This window comes from Nannobrachium achirus, assembly GCF_963921795.1.
Source record: "Nannobrachium achirus genome assembly, chromosome: 19".
In the NCBI taxonomy this organism is placed as follows: domain Eukaryota; kingdom Metazoa; phylum Chordata; class Actinopteri; order Myctophiformes; family Myctophidae; genus Nannobrachium; species Nannobrachium achirus.
Genome location: NC_137826.1, coordinates 22,716,397 through 22,734,018, shown reverse-complemented (window position 1 = coordinate 22,734,018; position 17,622 = coordinate 22,716,397). Strand labels below are relative to the sequence as shown.

General features: G+C 40.4%; 3 protein-coding genes across 3 annotated transcripts; 2 read left to right on the top strand and 1 right to left on the bottom strand.

Moving 5' to 3' along the window:
• Positions 1–3,355: 3,355 nt before the first annotated feature.
• Positions 3,356–4,294, top strand: LOC308304703 (olfactory receptor 8G17-like; the record flags this gene model as incomplete). The annotated part of the gene is made up of 1 exon (XM_080749329.1): positions 3,356–4,294. The coding sequence occupies one exon, from the start codon at positions 3,356–3,358 to the stop codon at positions 4,292–4,294; it is 939 nt and encodes a 312-aa protein (XP_080605455.1).
• A 4,878-nt stretch (positions 4,295–9,172) lies between these two features.
• LOC308304043 (olfactory receptor 8G17-like) lies at positions 9,173–10,126 on the bottom strand (the record flags this gene model as incomplete). The annotated part of the gene is made up of 1 exon (XM_080748603.1): positions 9,173–10,126. The coding sequence occupies exon 1, from the start codon at positions 10,115–10,117 to the stop codon at positions 9,173–9,175; it is 945 nt and encodes a 314-aa protein (XP_080604729.1). The 5' UTR covers positions 10,118–10,126.
• A 1,479-nt stretch (positions 10,127–11,605) lies between these two features.
• Positions 11,606–13,795, top strand: LOC308304702 (olfactory receptor 1500-like; the record flags this gene model as incomplete). The annotated part of the gene is made up of 2 exons (XM_080749328.1): positions 11,606–11,610; positions 12,799–13,795. The coding sequence occupies 2 exons, from the start codon at positions 11,606–11,608 to the stop codon at positions 13,793–13,795; spliced, it is 1,002 nt and encodes a 333-aa protein (XP_080605454.1).
• Between the last annotated feature and the right edge of the window lie 3,827 nt (positions 13,796–17,622).

The following is a 17,622-nucleotide window of genomic DNA, read 5'->3' as shown; positions in this document are numbered from 1 at the left end:
TCCCCTATACCCCCAAAAACAAACATCTTTGTCCCGATGATGGTGGCAGAGTGACCTTCTGAAGGAGGACGCAGAGGACCTCTGGTGTTAATTAAAGACCAGGCCATTGTGGAGGTGTCCAGCTTGTAGATGTCATTAGAGTATCCATCCCGGGTCTCTCCTCCGTAAACATACATGACCTTCCCCAAGACACAGGCTGAGTGGTTCTTCCTCCTCGCTGGAACGGTCCCAGAAACCCCTGCCGTGATCCATCCTTGGGCGTTGACGTCAAATGCATAAAGCACGTTGCTGCAAAGCTCACGCATATTATTCTCTCCTCCCCAGAGGTAAGCGATACCGTCAATGAGCACAGCTGTGTGGCCATGGCGAATACAGGGGACCTCAGGGGGGAGTTCTCCTCTTGTAATTGTCACTGGGGGCAACGCCCTCCAGCTCAGAGACACTGTGTTGAAGACGTACACATTGATCTGATCTTCTATAGATGTCCAGGCGTTCCTATCGTTCTTAACTCCAAATGCGTACACTTTGTCTCCTGCCGATACAGCAACAGCATGGCGGATATCTGGGGCTCCTTTCCGCCTCGCTGTACAGAGCATTATCTGACGTTGTTGGAAAGAAGAGTCTCGGACCACAGGTAGCTGGTTGCTCTTTGACTGGCAGTGGTTTGGTGGCGCTCTGTACAGTCATAAAATAAACACACAACACTGAGTATGCAGCCCTCCAAATATACAGGTATACACTCTGCATCTAATACATACACAATAAAATACTAGTAAGACGCCTCAGGGCGACATGCGAGCCAATTCTTGAACAGAAAGAACCAGCCACCAAGATATGGGCTGTCTTGGTCATCTGTCTTGGCCAACGTCCATGGAACGTAGTGGGAGCGCTCAGGCTGGCACCCCAGGCTAGTGTATCAAATGTGGAGCAGTGTCTGCCTCGCGCTCTCTCCCCGACCGTGTCCACGGGTGTGTCGCATTAACGACGAGTAGTGTATTTTGTGATCATCGCACACGACGGCGACGCTGCCATTAACAAGCGAGCTTTCGTGTCAAGCAAGTAAACAAAACGCATCCTCAGCGCGCACTGCTATGACGCGCGCATCAGACCGGTCCAGCAGTGTTTCTCAACCAGTAGTCCGCGGACCTGACTAACGCCGCATGCATGCGAATGCACAACATGCACTCGTCTCCGACACAGACACACACACACGGTCCTCTCACATTTGGAAAACATTAACGCTTATAACGTTTTTGAAAAAACGATTAAAACATTTTTGGGGGAAAAAACATTTGAAAAAAAAAAACATATATATATTTTTCGATTTTTCGACTCATACTTTTTGAGTCGCGGTGAGCACGAGTCGATTTTCGAGTCGACTTTCGATTTTTTTTCACATCCCTAATATATATATATATATATATATATATATATATATATATATAGTTCTGCTTTGGTAAATTGATGTTATCCTATGCATAGTACTAAGTTCTATCCGCCTGTCTTTCAATGTTAGATACATAAAGGAAAAGGATTCCTGTGTAAATAAGCCGAAAAGCTTACTAGGATATCCTTTTAGTTGACCTTGTACCAGTGATTTGTACTCATGAAACTGTACTTTTTCCTATGCAAACCTCTCTAATATATCCTTCAATCAATCAATGAATGAATCAATCAATCAATCAATCAATCAATCAATCATTCAATCAAAAAGGCTAATTGGGAAACACAAGTTCTACAAAAGTGCATAACAGACTCTACATCAAACATAATACAGATTGTGATTATGCAGAGGTGTCTTATGTTTATATATTAGACATCTCTGCATAATCACAATCTTACTAGTAGTATTTATAGTTGAATACTGTAGTGTTACAGTAACACTGCTTACAAAACGAAATAAAACATTAACTCTAACAGAGCAAACCATACCTCCTCTCAGTGAATCCTGTCCTGCATGCACTGAAGGCAGGCGCAGCTGTATGACGTCTCACGACTGACTAGGTTGCGACTGCAGTGAAGTCTTAAAGTGACAGTGTAGGTATTAACACATTTGGAATAGAACATTGAATGTAACCAGGAAATTAGCAGCTGTAGATCTGCTATTATTGAATAGCCAACATACAAATGGAAAAAGTGGTTACATTTAATGCTACAGTATGTGAACTACTTTAGCTGCATGGGGACCCCCTGGACCAATACATGCAATACAGAACATGCTAAAGTGGTTTGCGGTTCCACTTCTGTTCATTTCAGTTGCACTCATGTAAGGAATTATTTAATATTTTAGCTATTGAAGAATAGCAGATAGTCAAGCTCACCATGCGGCACTGAGTGCTAAGTTGTGAAGATTTGTGCAAATCTTTGAATATACTGTATGAGTATGTATTTTTAATGTGAAGATTTGTGCAAATCTTTGAATATACTGTATGTGTATGTATTTTTAAAGCGAACATTTGTAACTCAAATAGCCTACTTGCTTCTGGGGGTCCCTGGAACTATATATTTTTAGATGGGGGTCTTTGGCCATATATTTTGTGTTTTCACAGTTTGGTACTGTATATCCGTCAACCATATTGCATACTTTCGTAAAAAACGACTGCATGGTTGCAAAAAGTGGTGGAAGACGAACAAGAGGGGACCAAGGGCCCCCACGGCCTTGGCCCCTTAAAAAGACAAACATTATGTTTTCAGGGGGGTGCTCTCCATTCCAACATGTCTCCATTCCAACACTGACTTCTTATTGTCGGACTGGCAACACTTCCATAGACGTTAGGGATAGGGTTAGGGATGGGGTTAGATGTCGGAAAGGAGACATGTCGGAATGGAGACGTGTATTTTGTTTTCAACTTGAGTGCCATAGACTACACTCCCATCGGACCTCTATTAAAACAACCAGATTAATGTAATACCCTGCTCACAATGTCGAACAATTGTCAAGAGACCGGTTGAAACGATTACATCACAGTCCATCAGATAAATAAAAAATATTATCCAGATGACAGAAAGTCATCTATAAAAGTAGGGACAGAGGAAGAGGTCATTAGTGTTGAAGTGAAGGTGTATTGTGCTGTAGGCTTTTGCATATTTGGAGATTGTTGAGATAAGGATTAAGGGAACAGAAGCAGGCAAGCCAGGTATTATTACAACAAATTAGACATTCCTCTTAAATGTGTCTTTTACAATGTCTTTTACAATCATAATATACATGCAGGTCAAACTTCCAGCCTGATGTACAATATGGCTTCTTTAGCTACATGGTCAAAGTTTAAATGAACTATTTTTGCACTTGAATAATTTTCTTCTCGTTTCCAGATTGACTTCATATTGTATGAGTCATGCATCGTATCTCCTGATGGAAAACTACACTTACAACAACCCCACACTCCAAATCGAGGCGTTAAAGGTCACAGAGAAATCTATGTATCCTGTTTTTCTCTTCTTCTTGATTTCCTACTTGTTCATTATGATCGTCAACGTGGGGATTATAGTGGTGATTGGCATCGAAAAGAACCTTCACCAGCCCATGTACATTCTCTTCTGCAACCTGCCATTCACTGACATCGTGGGTAACTCTATAATGGTGCCTCGTTTGCTTAAAGACATTCTGGTGCCTCCTTCTAAGCGCCTCATCAGTTACCATGAGTGTGTGATCCAGGCGTTCTTTTCACACATGTATGGTACAAGCTGTCACACGGTGCTCATGATCATGGCTTTCGATAGGTACGTGGCCATCTGCAATCCCTTACGCTATGCCACCATCATGAGTGGTAAAATGCTGATTAAGCTGACTGTGTCTGCATGGGGTGCAGCCTTTGTTTTGGTGGGTATTCTCCTTGGCTTAACCATACGGCTGAACAGATGCAGGAGCATAATCAGTAACCCTTACTGTGACAACGCATCTCTGTTCAAGCTCTCTTGTGAGAGCGTTTTTATCAATAATGTCTACGGCCTCACGTTCACCGTGGTTCTGTTTGCGTCCTCCATAGGCAGTGTGGCTCTCACCTACACTAAGATCACTGCTGTTTGTCTGACCAGTAAAAACAAGACCTTGAATACTAAAGCCCTGCAGACATGCAGCACTCACCTGTCCTCATACATGCTCATGCTTTTCTGTGGAATGGTTGCCATTGCTCTGCATCGTTTCCCACATTTGTCAGATTATAGGAAACTCTCAGCTATTATGTTTCACATCATTCCTGGTTGCCTAAACCCCATCATTTATGGAGTGCAGTCTAAAGAAATACGTACATTCTTGACTAATGTATTTGTGTCCAAACAAGTTTTTCCATAACTTTAAGCAGCAAATGTTTGTATACTGTATGTATGTATGTACCGGTATGTACGTATGTATGTATGTATGTACGTATCATATGTATGTATGTATGTATGTACGTATGTACGTACGTACGTACGTCGTACATCGTACGTATGTATGTATGTATGTATGTACGTACGTACGTATGTATGTATGTATGTATGTATGTAGGCCTATGTATGTATGTATGTATGTATATATTTGTTTATTTGTTTGTTTATTATAATTACAGTACTGTAATTGTGATGAATCTCATATAAACATAATTCACCTTCTGTGTTTTGTATTTGTCTTTTGTGTATTGAATACCTATTCTGGTTGCAGATGAATTTATGGATTGGTGCCAAATAGAAATGTATTTTTTTTTAATGCAGGGATCTATTTGTCTATCTTGCAGCATTATTTTAATTGATAATGTGCATTAGCCAACATGTTATTAAGGTTTTATTCAAAAGAGAGCAGAGGGCTGTTGCCAGTTTTTTTTCTATTTCAGAATGAATGCCTAGCCTAACTAATGTATTTATATAACTCCTTTTTAAACAAAGTTACAAAGTGAACTTAAAATCAAAGGGTAAATCATAAATCATAAACAATTGGAAGAAAGATAGGACGACAAGACAGCAACACACAATAACAGTATCAGTGAGAATACATATTTCTTCCATTAGGAGGTAAAAAAAAATGCCATTTTATAAAAATGGGTTTTTCATTTAGATTTAAAAATGGTTATGGAGCTAGCAAGCCTGGGAGGCTGTTCAAGAGTCCAGGATGAGATGAAATATGGGCATTGACAACTTTATGAAGGTTAGGGATGGAAAGGACTGTTGGATGTTTCTCATGTGGAAAAAAAACATGTAGCCTACAGTAACTGTACGAACCACGTTTTTACCTGCAGAGTCCAGCAGTACCCACATTATGTTCTGGCTGACGTGGTGTTAGGTGGGATCTAGAACAGGAGAATATCTGATTTGTCTGTGAAGTCGGCTAGGCAAGAGAGGATATGGTTGGGGTTGGAGGTTTTGAGTGGCAGGTAAAGAAAGATGCAATTCTGGGAAATTGCAATTGTGGTTTCCGTGACGCATGTCACACTGGCAAATTAATTCTGTCAGCGTTTGAATTTTCCCCATTCAAGTCAATGGGGAATATTAATTCACTAATAAATTAATGGCCATATGGAGATATCTGTGTCAGTCCTTGTCCCTTATATGCCCATATATGGAGATCCCTCACGTCATCAATATTAAGCCCATATCTTGGAATGCCCATATATGGACATAACTGGGTCAGTCTCACGTGGTCTATGACGTCAGACATTTGTGATATCAGTCATCTCCATATTTGCCCTGTTAGGGCAACCACACTAATGATCTAATAGGTGAAAGTGATTTGACCTATAAGGAAAGCATATACTCTAAATCAGGGGTTCCCAAACTTTTTTGGCTCGGGGCACCCCTATAAATATTTTTTTCATCCGAGGCACCCCTACATTATATTCCTAATTTTCACTCCCAACAGCACCTTATATTTATAGCATATTTTAGCGATTATGTTGCGAGGAAAACAAGATGAACTGACTGAAAATAACTTTGTACTTCAAGTTTAAAATGATACTAAATATATTTTTAAATGTCCAAGTAAATTTCAAATATTATCAAATTATCTCACTGCACCCCTGGACTGCCGTCGCGGCACCCCACGGTGCCCCATCACCCACTTTGAACACCCCTGCTGTAGATAAAGCTACAGTGATTATGATGGACATGCTTTCATGCTTGGATAAGCTTTTTATACAGTATATAGTTATATGTATAGTAATATAGTTGTACTGTTTTTGAGTGGTGCTCCTGGAAGGAGCTAAGCTCAACATCTGGCATTTGTCCGGGCTCTGGCCTATATCTGGCCTACATCTTGGCACAAAGCGCTCAAAGTTTGTTGTACGCCTCCAAAAATGTCCGGGCTCTGAAGCGTGGCCTACATCTGGCCTACATCTGGCCTACATCTTGGCGCAAAGCACTCAGAGTTTGTTGTACGCCCCCCCAAAAAAAGGCCAGGCTCTGAAGCATGGCCTACATCTGGCCTAAAGTATGCCCAGGCCCATTTTTCAAGCTATCATTTGTCAAAATTATTAACGATATAGAACCACACACAGCAGTTATTTCATCCAATTTAACTTTGAGATGCCCACAATGTCAGGTCAGGCTTTACTTAGGAAATAAAGTACGTTCAGTTCACGTTTGCCCAAAATATGAAATTCATTGAACGCGTTCAGGCATAACACTGTATATACGGTAGCACCGCTCACTTCACACTAGGTGTGATTTCTTTATTAATGAACTGCACGTCTGAGGAGCCTTGGCAAATTAATTTCAACCTTATTTTACTGTAAGTATTCTTAAGGTGTGACAATAAAAGTCATTCTGAATCTGACATCTCTCCTTCCTTTCAATTTCTTTTTCTTTTAATCTCACCACTTCACACAAGGAAAATAGCGCTGCATATTGCGCTGATCTTAAAGGGAATGGCAGCCGATACTCTCACTGGTTTGATTAGAGTAATGACCACACCCCACCCATGAATTCAAGGCTGTTTACCGCATAGTGCTGTGGCGCAGTGTGCAGATTACCACACTCATAATCCCAAAATGGCATTGGCCTCGCCTCCACATCTTAAATTAAGACATAAGACCTGGCGGTAATTAAGACATGCATAATAGGGCCCCTTGTATGTAAGAGTAGAATGTACAGTATATGTATGAGAGTGGTAGCCTCGCAACAGCCAGACTCTCCCAGAGAAAGGAAGCACATTGGTGATGACGTAGCTCGGGATGGCTTGCGAGGCTATGAGAGTGGAACTTTGCTTAACTACTTAAAGGGGAGTACCACTCATTTTCATTTCAAATTTTCATTAATATACCTTAGAGCAGGGGTCTTCAACAGGGCGTCCCCTAGGGGGTCCGCAGGGATACTGCAGGGGTCCCCGAAATTGTTGGGAAAAAATAATAATAATAATATATATATATATATATATATATATATATATATATATATATACCGATATATATATATATATAATTTATATATATATTTTTTTCTTTTTTTTTTAAAATAAAGACAACATGTAATGAGTCTTTAAATATATATTAGTATTGACATTGGTTCTCATTTAATAAGGTAGGCCTATGTTTATAAATGGCAGTGGTACGCCACTTGTACATGCATGTTTAAAATGAATATGAATATATGAATCTATTATTATTTTAATAGCATAGTATTGAATGCACAATAACACCCTACAAGGTAGGGGGTCCCTGCTCCATCTCCCCATCAGTTTGGGGGTCTCTGGCCTTAAAACGTTTAATGAGAAAAATGTCATGTGGGTTCATGTGATCAGTACTCTGCAAGCCAAAGAGTACACCTTCATGATAATTAAGGTATATGACATGTTGAAAATGAGTGGTACTTTAAATATTTTACATTTCCAAACTGTGTAGCTAACATGTTGTTAATGTAACTGATGGTAAAACAATTATTTGCCAATAACATTAAAGCTTTGATTGTTTACTGTTGTTTTATGCTACAGTATAGCTGCTAGCTACGGTGTATAGTTTACTACTTACTGGCCTAAAAACATACAGTATGTGTTAACAACCCTCTGGCGTCTGGCATGTTGTTTTAAAATACAAAATATTCTTTATATTAAATATAAATAAATATAAATATTCAAGACATTCCAATCATTACTCATTTAGGCTAAGTTTAAGGTTCAAGTTTATTGTCATATACGGTCCTGGCTTTCTCAGCCATTAAATCTATACAAAACCAAATAAATGATGAACAAAATGTAAAAATTCATAATAAACACAATAAATAAGGAACAAGAAAATCCTAAAACATTCATTTTAGAATAAGTTAGTAAGGTGGTTCTGTCTTTGAGGTGACTATTCCAGGCCCTGATGTCTGTATCATTCTCTGCTTAATGAAGTGACGTATTTGTCAGTGCAACAATGTAAATTAGGACGGACGTGTACACTTTTTTTTACAGTCTATGGGTTAGCCGCTCTGACATCATGCTCTGACGTAACTGTGATGTCAGGGGAACCTCTCTAACAGAATGGGTTTGCCAGTCTGACATCACACTCTGACTTCACTGTGATGTCAGGGGAACCACACTAACAGAATCCCTTTTATGCCCATACATGGAGATCCCTGATGTCATCAATATTAAGCCCATATCTAACAAGACTTCATATGGGAATGCCCATATATGGAGGCTACATCGGCCACATACCACACGAATAGAATCCATATGGCCAAGACAGCCCATATATGTGTGGCTTGGTTCTACAGACAGGGATCTCCATGTATGGGCATAAAAGGGATTGTATGTTTAATGTCAAATGTATAGATGTCATAGGACTTTCACATAACGAATAACTGAGTAAGCATGTTTGGGCTCCCACAGCATATCTCCATATACAGTATATGGATCTCCATATATGGGTACCAGGGGTCTCCATATGAGTAACTGGCCCCGAATTACATCACTGGCCAGATGGCCAAGATTGGCGCAACCTGGAGGTTGCATGTCGCCCTGAGGCGTCTTACTAGTAATGTAATAATCAGCAGCATATTGTGAGAAGCAAGAAACTGAATGGTCCCTATTCTTTCAATTTGCTTCCTGGGTAGCATCCATGTAAACTTATTAGCTGTGTGCTAGAATTGAATTCATAATGCCACAAAGGGAGCTGCTTTTCGAATAAAAGACCGGCACAATGCAAAAAAGAAAATCCAGATGCAGGATTTGCAGAATTAAACAATCACATGTAATTCCAAAAAGATTTGTAGAATTTGCATATTAAGATAATGAAAAAACCTTTTTGGACCGAAATGCATTTGACAAGAATTTGCGTATTTCTTTAGACTGCACTCCATAAATGATGGGGTTTAGGCTGCCAGGGACGATGTGAAACAGAATGGCAGAGAGCTTCCTGTAGTCTGACAACTGCGGGAAACGATGGAGAGCAATGATAAGCATTCCAGATAAAAGCATAATCATGTATACAGACAGGTGAGTGCTGCATGTCTTCAGGGCTTTAGTGTTCAAAGTCTTATTGTTACTGGTTAAGCAAACAGCAGTGATCTTAGTGTAGGTGAGAGCTACACTGCCTATGGAGGACGCAAACAGAACCACAGTGAACGTGAGGCCATAGACATTATTGATAAACACACTCTCACAAGAGAGCTTGAACAGAGATGCATTGTCACAGTAAGGGTTCATGATCATAGTCCTGCATCTGTTCAGCCGTATTGATAGCCCAATAAGAATACCCACCAAAACAAAGGCTACACCCCACGCAGACACAGTCAGCTTGATCAGCATTTTACCACTCATGATGGTGGCATAGCGCAAGGGATTGCAGATGGCCACGTACCTATCGAAAGCCATGATCATAAGCACTGTGTGACAGGATGCAGCATACATGTGTGTGGTAAATGCCTGGACCACGCACTCATAGTAACTGATGAGGCGCTCAGGGGGAGGCACCAGAATGTCTCTAAGCAAGCGAGGCACCATTATAGAGTTACCGACAATGTCAGTGAATGGCAGGTTGCAAAAGAGCATGTACATGGGCTGGTGAAGGCTCTTTTCGATGCCAATCACAACTACAATCCCCACGTTGGCAAACATAATAAACAAGTAGGAAAACAAGAAGAAGAGAAAGAAAGGGTACATAGATGTCTCTGTGACCTTTAATCCCTCCACCTGGAGTATGAGGCTGTTGTAAGTGTAGTTTTCCATCAACCTAAAACAAGAGAGATGATGAGGTTATGACTCAGACAATAACGCTCAATCTGTAAACAAAATGCCCGAGTAGCTGTTAGGAATTAAAATGCAAATTCAGTTCCTTTAAGCTTGAGTTCACTTTAAGTGTTACATAGCTATAATTCCCATAGCAATCCTTGCTATAAATTCTTTGTTCAGTAACAGTTCTGTTCCATAGGCCTACATGTCAAGCTGAAAATATTGCATTACATGATATAGTGGCAGTACATTATTTTCATTTTAAAACTTTTAAGATATGTGAGGAAAATCTAATTTGTAATAACAATACCTGCTTCACTTGCTTCTGTTCCCTTATTCTTTATCTCAACAATCTCCAAATATTCACACATCAAGCCTGCCTTCACTACTAAACTAAAGACCTTTTCCTCTGTCCCTACTTTTATAGATCACTTTCAGTCATCTGAATAATGACTTGCATTTACCTGACGTAATATCAGTGAGGTGCGTCCCGTGGCAATTGTTCCCATGCCACATCATTGTCAAAAACATGTTCTTAGAAGGAAATGCAGCTATAGTACTACATTTGAAAAATTACTGACAAATTTGTTTTTTTGCAGTTTTGGTATTTGTATTGGCTAGGACGGAAAAGTATTATGTAATCAGTATCAAGATACTTTCAGATCTTGTATTTTCAGTATTGCAAATATGTAAAATACGACATAGTTATTATATATTCTTGTCTCCTCAAATTTACATTTTATACATTTACACAGGTTTATACTGTGTAAACCCACAATGTGACATGTCACTTTACTTATACTCCGTCTCTGATTGGTAACCATCAGAACAAATTCAACCTCAAATGAGAGGCAGAGTAGGCCAGGTCTTGAGACAGACTTCATATCACCTTGCCTCAACTAGTGAATGGAGCCTCGTGGAAATTAAGCTTTAGCGTTAGTTTATGCAGGACACAAGACAAGAGTCTTGCCCGCCTCAGCTGTAATCAGCTATCATCTCCTTTTCCTATTCCTCAGTCACAGCTCTGACTGAGGTCATTATGTCACACTGTCATAATCCAATCAGTGCTCCATGTACACTGTAAGGGAGGCTTATTATTATTACTATTATTAGCTCTGCTTGGATCTGAAGCTTCGGATCTTGCCTTGCAAGCTGCTTGGACAAAGCTTAGGGAACTTCTCATTTGTTGCAATAAATGGTTATATATACATTGATGTGAGTGTTCCTGACTAAAATGTCCTTATGCATTGAAGAACCTTTGTGATAATTACTGTACATAACCCCTAAATCATCAGACAAGCCTAATATTTGAGTATTTGTGATGCTCTGTATGTGTTGGTATCCTAATCCTGGTGTCAGTATCATGGAGTCAGTATCCTGGTGTCAGTGTCATGGTGTCAGTATCCTGGTGTCTGTATAGTGTCATATATCCTGGTCAGTATCCTGGTGTCAGTATTCTGGTGTCAGTATTCTGGTGTCAGTACCATGGCGTCAGTATAATGGTTTCTGTATCCTTGTGTCAATGGCGGACACCTGTTACCAGGGACGTGCAGAGAATGTTGGGGCTAAAATTTCTAAAAGGGCCTTTTGGTGGAAATATTGAAAATAGCAGACCTCCAAGCTCACGACGCGTTGCAGCATCGGTGCGTGACACCACACTGAACTAAGCATAATCAAGTCAATACTGGAGGTGTGGTGTAATGGCATGGATTTCACAGAGAGGGCAATTCTTTCAACATAAGATGCTGCATTCAAGTTCAGGAGAGTTTGGACAAACAATTAATTCTCTTGAATGCTGCCTTCATTTATGGCATGGAAAGGAGGCATTTGCATTTCTTTCACCATAGTAAAAACGGCATGTATGATCTGGAAAGGGCACTTTTTACAGATGGCTAAAAGGGCAGGGGCTCAAGCCCCTTTCATGTCTATGTGAGCCTGTTACCCATTCCTGGCAGTGTAGATTAACAACAAACTGGAGGCCCAAACTGACGCCCTCTACAGAAAGGGAGAGAGCCAGGAGTCTTGGTTCGTTCAACATGTGTAAGAGGCTGCTGCACATGTTATACCAGTCTGTTCCTAAATGTGTGCTCTGCATCATCCACCTTACAATGTGCTCCTTATAAGTCACATCTGTATTTTGCATCCTCCTGTGCATGTGCTGGGGCAGGTGGGGAAACATATTACGTAACTTACATTGACCTGATGTTTAGTAACACCATGGTGACCAAATGTTTCATAGTTCAACTTTATCAGCAAGGGAATGGTTGCTATGAGACCTTCATGACTTTGCGGTACATCATTATCTATATCCTTCAGATGGAAAAGACGTCTACAGTATAAAAATCGAGACGGAGCTCATCACTGAATCCGTCAAAGCAGACGTATCAGTTGACGGCAACAAAATGGACCGAATCAGGTATTACTGCTATGAATTTATTAGACTTTCCATACTTATTTTTCAAATAGGCTGTAACATCACATGATGCTAAATGATCTTGTCATGTAATACAGAAGTAGGAAGAAGAAGAAAGAAGAAATTACTCAGTTGTTGAGGTTTCTTTCACTGGCTTGCTATACCTTGTAAAATCTTAATCATATCTTTTTTCAATTGAAATCCTAATAGCTACTGTGATAAAGGCCATATTGTTGATACCGGTATGTTGTGTCCCGATATCCAGTATAAAGTATGTACAACTACAGATTGTCTCACATGCATCTTGTTTCAGGTTGAAGGAAAACTACACTTTCAACAGCCTTACACTCCAGATGGAGGGCTTAAAGGTTGCAGAGGATTATTCGCAATCTGCGTTTGCCTTCTTCTTTCTTTGCTACCTGTTTATTATGTTTACCAACGTGGGGATTGTAGTTCTGATTGGCCTTGAGAAGAGCCTTCACCAGCCCATGTACATGCTCTTTTGCAACCTGCCAATCAATGACATCATTGGTAACACTATAATGTTGCCTCGCTTGCTGAGAGACATTCTGCTGCCTCCCTCTGAGCGCCTCATCAGTTACTATGAATGTGTGATCCAGGCGTTCTGGACGCACATGTTCGGCACAACCTCTCACACGGTGCTCATGATCATGGCTTTCGATAGGTACGTGGCCATCTGCAATCCCTTGCGCTATGCCACCATCATGAGTGGTAAAATGGTGATCAAGTTAGTTGTGTCTGCGTGGGGTGTAGCCATTGTTTTGGTGGCCATTCTTCTTGGCTTGACCATACGGCTGAACAGATGCAGGACTATGATCATGAGCCCTTTCTGTGACAATGCATCTCTGTTCAAGCTCTCTTGCGAGAGCGTGTATATCAATAATCTCTACGGTGTTACCTTTACTGTGGTGCTGTTCATTGCCTCCATAGGCAGTATTGTTGTCACCTATGCAAAGATCACTGCTGCTTGCCTGACCAGTAACAACAAGACTTTAAACAGTAAAGCCCTGAAGACATGCAGCACTCACCTGTCTATATACCTCATTATGATTTTATGTGGAATGCTTGTCATTGCCCTTCATCGCTACCCACAGTACGAAGACTATAGGAAGCTCGCAGGCATTTTGTTTCACATCGTCCCCGGGAGCCTAAACCCTGTCATTTATGGAGTGCAGTCTAAGGAAATTCGCAAATTCTTGTCAAATGTATTTCAATTCAAAAAGGTTTTGCCTTCAATTTAATTATTATTATATAATATACTATATTCACACTTTTTTATTGGCCTGTGTATTTAACCTGTAAATTGTAAATAGATAACAATAAATTGTTAAAATATTCCAAAGTAATTTGTGGTGTATATGTGTATATATATGTATGGGATTTTTGATTGTATACATAACATGTTTAAATACAATCAAATTAATTATGTTTATAAACAGATTTGCTAAAATATTGGTACACTAGTGTTGAATGTCTTTTACTGTAGTACCAACCTGCCTAACTTATACATCAGGCATCATGTAAAGCGTAATGGATCTTTGTGTATGTCAACAATACAACAACAAAATGCCAAAGAAATCAAAGCAAAGCACTTAATTGCCATGTATTGGCTATAGTATTTGAGACCAGTCTCCATCTCAAGTCTGGTTCAAGACTCTTTTCACTAGTTTCTCTATAGCAGCGTTAAAGTATTTACTATCAATACAATGGTGCTGTTTTGTTTTATTCTCAGATTTATTCTTGAATGAATTACTTAATTACTTAAATAATTGCTTAACTGCTTGAGTAAGTATTGTATAAAGACTTTCCTTACAATAGCTTATAAGTCATTTAAAGATTTCAAATAGATGTTTTGTTATACCACAATCAGTGATGTGATTGATTTATTTACAATACATGCCATTTCACAAAACCTCTGTGTGTAAATGTATGTAACTCAGACTCCATCCATCTGACTGATTATATTGGTAATGGTAACCCCTCTGAACGTTTATTTTCTGTTCATTAAAGAGATGGAGAGATGGGGCGATGCCGGTCTGGACAGCTGGCGTACGTGTCGGTCCGGCTCTAATGTAGCCGTTGTGGGTTCGAGTCCAGAACCCGATGACATTTGCTGCTTGTCCCTCCCCGTCTCTCGCTCCATATCCTGTCCATCTTCACTTAAAATCTATCAATAAAAGCACAAAAGCCAAAAACTAATCTAAAAAAAGAAGAAAGAAAAAAAGATTCCTATCAGGATATAAAAAAAAACTTTTGGCTTTAACAAAAAAATATTCCTTTAATACAGTGTATACCTTCAATTCAGCTACTAAGCCCTAGTTATGACCACTATGGTTTATGCTTTGAGTGCAGACACTTTCCACTGTATGCTTCATTTATCTATCATTTAAAATAGTATGGTTGTCATATTTCTACATTTATTACATTTTGTGTATCCCTGATTCAGATTTGAAAATGAAAATGCTTGAATTCTTGCACCTGTTAAGTAACCGCACAGAGGTACGCAGATGTTTTTATTTCTTCAGAAATTGTGTAATTTGCTTCACTGATAGATTTTCTTTCGACCAACTCAAACATTTCTAAAAACTCAATTGAAAATCCTAACCTATAAACTACAACGCTGAAACCAGCAATGCTGACTGTAAATGCCTGCAGCTACACTGGTATTATTGTGTAGTACACAAGCACAATTATTGCATATGGTATGCCAAGAAAACAATGGAAATATACACTTGAATGTACATGATGAGTGATTTTACTGTATAAACGAAAGTTTCTCCCATTAAAGAGAATTCTACACCAAGAGCAAGTTTAGGGATTTTATTCTCCATTCACCATGCCATGGTCTCCGACAACAAACACAAATGGATCAAATTAACAACAGGCATTTTAACAGTACAACCAAAGAGATTAAATAATTGCAAACTTAAAGAGGTGGTGCCAAAGCTTTGTACATTTTCTGTTTTGTATAAGTCTATTGAGTTAACATTACTCTAATAGAGCTCCAGGTGTGGTTATAATGTACAAAATATGTCTTCCCTGCATTTTTCCTGAAAGCTGGGTCAAAAGGCCAGATCGAAAAACACTGATTTAATGACACCATAAACTCATCCCCTCCCCTTTTCTGTGGGTGTAACTTCAGCTGGGTGGGTCACCTGCCACCTGGCAACCAGGCATACTTAATGAACTGGTGGGTGTGGCCACATAAAAAACTGATTTTAACACTTTCTGTACACTTTTTGGGGGAAAATCTTCCTCCTATAAGCATAATAGATTTAAAGTAAATAAAATTGAACTCAAAATATAGCAACAAACCACCTTCCGGTTGGTTCTAGCTGAAGTGGCGGAAGTGCTGTGTTACACGGACGTTACGTCATGCGGTGCGGGTCTGTTCACATTCCCCAGCGAAAAAACAATAATAGATTGTAGCTCTTAACTCGCTCTTAATAGGTGTAACATTGCCTGAATCAATGTTTTTGTTTTGTTTATTGCGAGCGCAACCGACGGAGCAGGAGACGTAGACCAGATTTCTTCCAGCGGGGAATACATTTGCAAGAACACCGCACTGTGAAAAAAAGACAACTTCCGGGAAAATTCAGCCCCATATCCTAGAACTGTCTCTGCCTATATTGTCACCAGGCTTTTCTCTTCGCAGATGAGTAAGCCTGCATGGTTACGCGAGGCTAGCAACAAACAGAGTAAACAAACTAAAAGCAGTGCTCTTCTGAGCACAGGTCTCCGTCTACACAGGTAGCCCTATGAATTCCAAGGCATAGAGCGGGGATACACTTGCCTGTGGATTCAAACGGCAGATCCCTTGATATTTGATCTGTCTGTTTTTGATCGGTGTGCCCGCCTCCCCTCCCCCTGCCCCCATCTGTCTGCTCCCCACCTCGTTAGCCGGTCTGCTCGCATTGACAACTTGCAAATGAATAAGCATAAACAACCTAGTTCACATGTAGTGTGGGGATTTAAGGGGAGCAAATGCTAATTTCGTGCAAATTTGTCTTAAAGCACAACATTTTGCACAGATGTAGCCCAGGGCTTGCTCTAATGATTTAGCTAGGGCGCCTGAGCCGACGACCTTCAGGGTCGCCACAGCGGCCAAATTAAGTTGGGCTCCCATCGACGTAGTGATGAAAAGTGCTGAGTCATCACTTTTCAGAGTTTTGTGGGTGTTTTCTGGAGCTGTGGTGACCCCGAAGGTCGCAGACTCGGGCGCCCTAGCTAAATCATTAGAGCATGCCCTGAGCTACATCTGTGCAAACTTTTGCACTTTTAGACTGATTAGCACGAGATAAAAAACCCTAAGGCCTCCGACTAACATGAATGCTCACCCATACATGCACCGTTTTCTGAGGCCATTTCTAGCCCACGGAATGTTTTTTTGTGCAAAACAAATGCCTGCAATGGATTCAGCATCATGATAAACCCCAAGTTAGACCCCTCAGATCCTACTTAAATACCCAGAAAGTAGTAGTATAGCTAATAGAACTTGATGTTTCAATCCCTAGAGTAAGTTGGCGCTCTTGACGGTCAGAGTGGAGTGGTGAATTGGGAGGGTAGGACTTCATTAAGGTCATCAGGTGGGCACCCTTCTTCATCAACGTTTCACTGATTTAAGCCCACAACGTCTCCAGAGGACTCAACAGTGTTTCTGGCGTCCCAGATACACTCCTCTCCGTTCCATACCCTCCATTTTCCCCACTGGACTCTGCATGGCAGGGGCGTCCGTTTCCCTGAGTCAGGCCTGAGCCTGACCGCATACCAAAGGTCTTTATTTTGCTGCCCAGTTGTTGTCCTTCCGTTTTATCCACAGCCAGTTGCTGCTTTTTTCCGCAGCATTTGACACAGCCTTAATTGCCTGTTGGAGGGAGCGACCCCTCACCCCCATCTTCTTCAACACACTTGTCATAGATGTTGCAACATAGCCTCTACATCCCACTTCTACTGGAAATATGAGGGTCTTCCAGCCATTCTGGGAAGCTTCTGCTGCCAGGTCAGAATATTTCAATTTCTTCCTCTCATATGCTTCTTCAACCCCTTCTTCCCATGGTACTGTGAGCTC